Below are 8,770 nucleotides of genomic sequence, written 5' to 3' on the forward strand. Positions count from 1 at the left end.
AATAAAAAGTTTGGACTCATTTTTCAGCAGCATGGACACTTTGTACTTCACATTTTACTAAATAGGAGAGCACCGTGAGTTCTAGAAGAAATTCTCTATTGCTTGTTATTGTTACTTCTTCTAAATTAAATCACGAAAAAAGAATTATGTACGAAGAAAAGGCTTATTTATGATCGCCATCTTAGGAGAAGAGGGAGATATGTATGGATCAACAAAAACAGTGGCAAACATTCTTGCCATTCTTGTTCATGCATGACCAGTCTAAGCAGAGAGCATTTGCATGTCCCACCTACTCACAGGAACAGAGCCCTGAGAGCATATCTCCTAACTATCAGTTTTTTATTCACAATGTTCATGGTTAAAATATTTAGCGATAAAGTAAGAAAAGAAAAGCTTTCATCAATTAACTGTTTGAAGATTTTGGACAATTAGAAAGCGAAGATAAAGGAAATTGTCTCAGTTGCACATTGGTGGAGGCAGGTAGCAAGGAAGCACTAATTCCCAACATCTCCATCTTGGGGTGCTCGTACATGCTATGCAATGAACCCAGTCATGGGTGCCATTTCAAACTCTAAATCATGGCCAAAAGTTCGCAAACATCTGTGACTGCAAGCTACCAAAGAGGAAGGATGATTCTAAGTCTCCCAAAGAAATACACTGAGGCTTCGACAAAGTGCAACTCTAAAAATGATGAATTCTTAAACCTTAAATAGTGTATTAGTATCATCAAAGAGACCTGCAATGGCCAACCTTATCACACACATTTAAGCATATGTCAAACATGTATGTACATCAAAAGCTAAACTAAAACTTGTATATTGAAAAGCAATGAGCAAACATCCATGAACAAGGTGATGAAAGAGAAATCACACCTAAGCCATATTGCATAAGAAGATCTAATCAATGGCTCTCTATGCTCACCCCCACACGGTGTTGATGACAGGATGCTGTTCAGCCTCCTAACCATCGTGTTCATTATCACCATCTCCTTAAACAACACCTTCATTCTCACCATACACCTTGCCAAACACATCAAAAGACTATAATGGGAGAAGTTGTGTGTATGTGCTCTCCACCTCTCAAATCTAAGAAAATATTAGGAGATCAAGTTTAAAAGGCGCGAAAGGAACAATAATAAAGGGGTGAAAATTCACCCAAAAAGATGAGTTTGAATTTGCACAAAAATATTTGTCTTTCTCAATGGGAAAAACGTGCCCTGAACCTTTCTCAATGGGAGGAATGTGCAAGAATGGTACTGAATCTTGCCCTGTGAATCTCCGAAGGGCATTTGTCTGGAAAATTTCCAAATATGTCAATTTTTCTCAAATATCTTGGAAATCCTTTTTTTAAAACTTGTATAAATTAACACTCATAATAATAATTATAAAGGAGGATAAAGCATTAGTTTCCATTAAATGTAAATCATTTCATAACTAATCATTATCATAAACCTGTATTTTCATAAAAGTCATATTTCCACCTAAGAAAACTAATTTCTTTTCAAAAGATAAAGTTCAAAGGAAAATATCAAAAATTAGAACGAGAAAATAACACGGTATTAAGGAAAAGCTATACATTTTTTGAAATTGAAAATCTCATAGAATATTTTCTGAAGCCATTTAATAAGATAGATATTTGACAACTTTGTGTGCGACTTGTGCTGGCTAATAGGGTGAAAGGAAAGCAAACTCGTAATTCCCAAACTACAAATTCTGGGAAGAATATTCATGCCAGTGTTGAATTACATCAATTACTAAATTACATCAATTATTTCTGCTAGCGAGTCCCAACTGCTTCATCCAAAGCGACCATTTGATCGCCTCTAGGACATGGCCATTATTTTTAAGAGCCCGAATGACATTGACATATGTTACTTGATCAGGCTCAATCCCATTATCTCTCATTTCCTTTACTAAATACACAGCTTCCTCAACCATTCTTGCAATCCCATAAGCTTCTATCAAAGCATTATAGCTCCACAAATCTGGTTCCAACTCATGTTTCTTTAGCTCACCAAGAACTGCAACCACATCCTCGATCCAACCTTTTTTACCGTAAATATTGATCATGATATTGTATGTATAATGATCCAAGGCACAATTTGCTTCTTTCATCTGCTCCAAAACTTCCCTAAATTTATCAATTTCTCCTCCTTTTCCATATGCATCAAGCATAGCATTGTAAGCTGCAAGAGAAACAGGAAAACCTGCATACTGCATTTGCTTAGAAGCCGATTTCATCCTCCTAAATTGCTTATCTTTTCCATATGCTGTTATGATGGTATTGTAAGAAATAGCATCAACCATTTTCCTCCTTCGAGCCATCCATAAAACCTTTCTAGCCCTCTTGAAAAGCCCAGCTTTTGTATAAACATCAATCAAAACGTTGAAGGAATTGGTATTAGCAGCAAACCCTGCTGCAGTCATCTTTCTAAATAGTCGAGATAGTTCATCGACAGGTATGGCATGGCCACAACAGTTAATGACACAGTTATACACTTGCTCATCCCAAACTATTCCACTCTTTAGCATGCGATAGTAAACATCGGCCAACTTGTCTAGCATGGCACCTTGCTGATAAATCCGAAGCATGTCAAAGTAAAGATAAATGTCAGGAGAGATATTCTTTTGTTTTTCCATTATTTCTAACACCAAGCAAGCATCTTTTAAATATCCATATTTCATATACATGCGTACAACTATGCTATACCCAACCAAATCCAAGGATTTCCCCGAAGCTTTTAAACTATGGTAGAGGTCTTCGGCCTTTTTGAAAAGGCCCATGCCACTGTAAATATCAATCATTGTGCTTGTGATGTGCATGTTCGGGTTGGTGTAAGTTTTGGGCATTTGAGTGAAAATTTTAACAGCATTCTCGAAGCACCTTTCCTCTTTGCAGGTGCATATCAATAAATGGCATAAGTTGTCCTCAAAAATGGGGTCAGACCACTTCTTCTCCCACAAAACCGCCAAAGCATCATCCAATAATCCATGCTTAACGTATGCCAAAGCTAAAATAGAGCAAGAAGTTGGGTCACTCAACAGACTTTCATAGAAGGAAGCCTTCAAGATAAGAGGAACTTTGTCCACCCTCTCCACCCTTTCATAAGCTCGCAAAAGACTGCCAAGGATAGAGGAATACTGACCCCCCATTTCTCTCATGTCCTTGAGAGTTTGAACAGTCCCCTCATCATCCATGTGCTTACCTTGTAAGTTTATTACGGTGAAGAAATTTGAGGAGTTTGGACAAAATCCTTTATGCTTTAGTTCTTGATAGTACCATATTGCCTCTTTGTATTCATCTGCTCTACCATAGCCCTCGATCATAGACCTATAAGTGGTTTCATCAGGTTCAAAACCATTGTTACATAAATCCCGGAATACACGTCTAGAAGCTTCTGTTTTTCCCATCTTCCCATACCCAGTTATTAAAGTATTATATGCAATAATGTTTGGGGAAATTCCAGATCTCTTCATAGACAGCAAAACCAATTCAGCCTCCTCCAATTTCCCTTGCTGGCTATAAACATTTAGCTGTACAAGCCAGTTTTCCAAATTGGGGGGTACTCTATCTTCTCTCATAGTTTTAAGGATCTCTTCTGATTTCTCATATAATCCCAAGCGTGTGTATATAGTCATCATTGCTGAGTATGCAACACAACAGTGTAGACCATGGGTCCTCATTTGGCCTAAGGTGAACTCAGCTTCCTCAAGATTACCACCCTTCTGATAGAGGCTCATTAGCATGCCAATAGTTGCTTGATTTGGTTTCACCCCACAATATAGCATCATTCGAAACCACTTTGTTCCCCATCCGACAAGCTCCCTTTTAGAACACACATATATTAGTGTGTTAAACATTTGAGAACTTGGACTGCAATTTGAGACAGTGGGCATCTCTCGAAGCAATTCTTCTGAAGCTTTCCAGTCTTCTTTCCTGCTTAGCACTCTTAGAGCTAAGTTGTAAGCAGTTGGGTTTCTGTCCAATTTCCCATTACTTTTCATCCATTCAAATAATTGCAATGCCTTTGCATCATTACTTTTCTCAAGCAATTTCAAATAATTGTTGCAGTTTTTAATGCTGGAAAGGGGCTCCAGCGTGGAGAGCTTTGCTTCTAATTCACTTTCGGTAGAAGAAAGCGAGTCCCCATCTTTTCTATCAAGGGAAGGACATTGTTCAGTTTTTGCCGGTCTTCTTGTTGAAACCTCACTCTCAATTGGTCTCTTAAAGCCTCTCAAACGCTTCCAAAGTTTCCTCCCACTATTCGTCACTATTCCTGGATATTCAGTATGAGTTGCATTCTCTAAAGCCAAAGTCTTACTACATTCAGCTTCTACTGCAGTTTTCACGTTATCTAATTCAGACACTTCATGGTTATCAATCAAATGAATGACTGAACAAGAAAATTCATATCCACCAGAATCTGAGAGCCTTACTTGATTGTAAAGACTGATTTTTTTCAATGAACCCATCATTTCTACAAAGTCATGAGGTCGAGAGCATGGACTTCTATATACATGAATTTTCTGTAGTCCCCTTTGTTTCGAGCATGCATGAAACCCAATTTTCCCTATTACTGTATGCCACTTAATCATCTTGCTATTACTAAAATTTCTGCAACTAGCATTCGAGTGGGAAGAAAGGTGGGAGGATAACTCCGATAAATGTAGAGAATAACCAGAGGAACAGCCGAAAAATGAATATCGGTTAAGAGAGTGATTGATGTCACCAAAAGCATGTTGTGGCCTCAGTTCGTGAAGATCAGAACCAGAAGAGAATGTAAAGGAGGCCATAGTCAATCCTGGCCTCCAACGAAATTTTGGATTAACCCATATAGATTTTACCAAAGCTTAAAATATTCAACAATTTTATCATAAGGAGCATATAGATAGTGTTTATTGTGAGGAAGAACACATTAGCGAAACAGAATTGAAGCAAGTTTAAAGAGTGACCAATGTTCCCAGTCAAAACAAAAATATTAGGGGATTTGAGATTCATGGCTGGAGAAGTGTTCACCCTGCAGTAAATGAGATATTCAAGTCATATTATATTCAAAATATTGCTCATAAATCTGACTTGATACTTTTAGCTAGCAAGAAGAAAAAATAAGCTAATGACTTTGATAATGTCCAAACATCAAAATCATTTGACACAGCAACAGGTTCTTGCATTTCATCTTTCAAAGAATGTCATGTTTTTCAGTAAGTGTTCTTTAGATAACTCAAAACAACATATTCTGATGTCTTACACATAACAAGCAGTAAGTTTTCACAGAAATCAAGGTTTTAAAGTTAGGCCAAGTCCACTTGGACTCAGCCCCTTGCTGTGTACAAACTCAGGTAAAATAAAAAATTTATTAAAAATAATGAAAGTTATGTTCGTTTGTAAAATTAATGTAAAAATATTTTGTATTTTTTCATTATGATTTGTGAATCTTTCTTGTCATATGTCCTAGTTTTATACTTTCTGCTTCCTGCTATGAATCAAATTTTTCTAAATAAAGGACCCTAACCCGGTGCTGGTTCCGCCTAAGCAAGGTCCCGGGAGGGGTGGGCTGGAAACGGTCCTAACCTTTGGCTTATGCACCAAGTGGCTGCTCTCAGGACTCGAACATGCGCTCTTGCGCTAGCTACCCAAGCCTTTTACCATCACATCAAGTGACAGCCCCTATCAAATTTTTATAAATCTATCTTTTTTATTTTTGCATATTGTTTGAACTTTTAAAGGTTGTTTACAGTTTTCTTTTTACCTTTTTTTATCTTGAACAATTTTTTGTATTTTTTTTTTCCAAATTTTTAGTTCTGATTGTGGCTTGTTCAGTGAGTCCACTCAGACTTGCCTGAGTTGCTTGTATCGGGCAGGGCACAGATACCGAGCCTGAGCCTGAGCCTGTCCCTGAGCCCGAGCCGAGAAACAAACAAAATTGAACAAACAGAAGGGAGATGAATTGATAAATGATAGAGAGAAAGAAGCCTGATAACATAAAAATCCCTTCTTCAAAGACATAAGTGAGAAGAACTGTTCCATCTCTGCATTTTCGCGTTTTGAAACAATGCCATTGTAGGAACTCAAATACTTAATTTTCATCTCATACACGAATAAATTGGAAGCACATAATGGATTTTTTTTATTATTATTACAACACAAAATGAAATTCTCGTAATTCCCCGAATCAAGACAGTTAGAAGTAATTAAACCAATTTCTGCGCCTTCAAAGAACCCAATTTTCCATATAACTCCCTGTTATCCAAAATATTTCAGCTCATTTGAAATGAAAAGAACAATGGGAAAGTAAAATGAATATCATTTCAAAAAAATTTACATAAACCTGTGAAATCACAGGCCAACAAGGGATGAAATAACATTTGCAGAAATTCAAAACCAATATTTCACAGTTTGATACTGACACCATAATACCCAAAATTTAATTACTCAAATTCTCTCTCTCTCCCTACTAAAGTAGACAAAATTACCAGGAAAAGCTAACTATATAACAGAAAAGATAAGAGAGAAGAAGAGAGAGAATTATGGCACCTTTAGATTAGGAGCGAGGAGAAGACCTGCGTTTGCTGCGAATGTTGGATAAGGCGCGCTTTTGAGTAAGGAATGAACGATTCAGAGTGGAATGAGTGACAAGGATATTCTGAACTTTTACGTGCACCCGCGGGTTAATCCGTTGCTTGGGTTAAACACCCCGGTTCTTGGCTCCTTTCTCGCGTGGAGACGTGGTCTTGCCGAATGATAAGATTTCATGCTCCCGCGTGAGCATATTGTCTATTCACAATTATCTTATTGGCTTTTATTTATATATTTGCTATCTATTTAAAAATAGAAAAGTTTGTATAAGGTTGCAATATTAAAATGTAGAATTAAATATGTATCTCAAAAATCCATTTGAAGAGGTTGTTTTAATGTTGAAAAACTTTCTAATTAATCGTCTCAACTTCGAGATGTATGAATATAAATAAATAAATAAAAAGATTTTGAGTCTCAAAAATAGTGCATCTTGCAACACATTATCTAAGCCGTTCATTTTCAAGATTTTCATATGTTATTTTATTTTCACCATTTTGGATTTTAAAATTTTATAATTAGGGATGAAAATAGATTTTAAGATAATCCTAAGAATTTTTTACACCAAAATTACATGTTATGATAAAATTTGAAAATGCATCTTACTTGGATTGTCTAAGGTTGCAATCTTATATAACCTATTAAAATATATATATATTAGACTATTTATCTTTGGTACATTAGCATTACAATTACCCAACTTATTACATATAAAATCAAATAGTTGGGTTTAGTACGCAATTGACAGAGCCTAAAGTCCAAAAGAAACTTTTCGAACTTGAAGATACATTTCAAGATGTCTAATTTCACATCTAATGACTAAAGATGATTTGTGACTTCCTTATATCAAAAGTCAATAGTAATATATACAATCCCAAATATTATTTTCAACAGTAATTCATTGTAATAATAATAAGAAGCATTAAAATGTCACGATAAATTGATTTTACAGAGCATCGTCATTATCATCATCTGAGCCTTATCCCCACTATTTGGGATCTATTACACAAATTATGGCTATACCCTTAGTTAGACCATAAGTCACCATATTTATACTAACTACTTCAATTCATATCCTATTGGATCTTCCCTTTGTGCTTTCCATTTGAACAAAATCATTCCTCGTGATTTTACCAAAATACTGTCATATTTATTACCAACATTAGAACCCATTGTAATAAAGTAAAAATATTGTCACTAAACTAACATTGGAGATAACAGGAATAATATAAAGGCAAGGTTTCTATATTTCCCCTATTGTATAAAACTTATATACTTCCCCCTATCCAACTGTCCATTTTGAATGGATAGTTGAGATGGCCTCAACAACAATGACACGCATCTATACGATTGTATTTTTATTTTTAATTTTTACAAAACATTTTAACTCTAAAATTTGGGCATTCACTCTCTCTTAAACTCACAGCTCTAAAAATTATAAACAAAATATTCCCAATAAAATAAAATAACCAAAATGCCCCTAGAAGTTTTAGGGGTATTTTGGTTAGGGACAATATATAATGAAACCATTTACTTTTAGTACAAGGTGATCACAATTAATCTTGACCATTGGATGTGAAATTGGGTGGCTGCATTTATTCTATTGACCAAGCTCAAAGTTCAAAATAAATTGTCTTGAACTTCGTGACACACCCAAGCTATCATATTTCACATCGGATGGTTATAAGTAATTGTGACCTCATTGTACCAAAGGTAAATGGTCTTATTATATACAACCACTCTTGGTTATTATATTTTTTTGGAAATAATTTTTTAATCTTGTTTTTAGGTGCGCCGCATTGAGATGATGGCATGTACAAAAATTTCATATTCATATAATTTGTAGTTACAAAATTAAAAATAAAATATTTTGAGCCATTGTATCTAGATCAAATGGTCAATGGCTCACTTGATCAAAATTAGACGGCTGGATTTAGGGGGGGAAGTATATATTTTCTGTACAGTAGAGGAAGTATAAAAACTCTTCCCAAAATATAATATGAACTACATAGAAAAGCTACCATCATGTTTTTATCATTTGTTGGGATAATGGATATCTAGGATTCATATTGATATACATTATGGGTATATATCTATTGATAAGGTTAGGTATCTAGAAGATAAAAACCAATTACTTGGTCATCAAGTTATCATTTCATATTTATCTCCTCTAATTGTGTGATTGTTCTTTATATAG

The 8,770-nt window shown here is 35.3% G+C and overlaps 1 protein-coding gene across 1 annotated transcript; it reads right to left on the reverse strand.

The window, feature by feature from the left end:
• Positions 1-1,673: 1,673 nt before the first annotated feature.
• LOC18446872 (Tetratricopeptide repeat (TPR)-like superfamily protein) lies at positions 1,674-6,644 on the reverse strand. Its single transcript, XM_006856973.4, has 2 exons — positions 6,535-6,644; positions 1,674-5,017 (listed from the first exon to the last, which is right to left on the reverse strand). Exon 2 carries the CDS (start codon positions 4,791-4,793, stop codon positions 1,764-1,766), a length of 3,030 nt encoding a protein of 1,009 aa, XP_006857035.3. The 5' UTR covers positions 4,794-5,017; positions 6,535-6,644; the 3' UTR covers positions 1,674-1,763.
• Positions 6,645-8,770: the final 2,126 nt, after the last annotated feature.

The sequence above is a fragment of the Amborella trichopoda genome, chromosome 12, assembly GCF_054954075.1.
Source record: "Amborella trichopoda isolate Santa Cruz 75 chromosome 12, AtrichopodaSantaCruz75HAP2 v2.0, whole genome shotgun sequence".
NCBI lineage: Eukaryota > Viridiplantae > Streptophyta > Magnoliopsida > Amborellales > Amborellaceae > Amborella > Amborella trichopoda.

What these genes read in the sequence shown, in the direction of transcription:
- LOC18446872 (XM_006856973.4), bottom strand. Translation starts at nt 4,793, where the DNA reads ATGGCCTCCTTTACATTCTCTTCTGGTTCTGATCTTCACGAACTGAGG.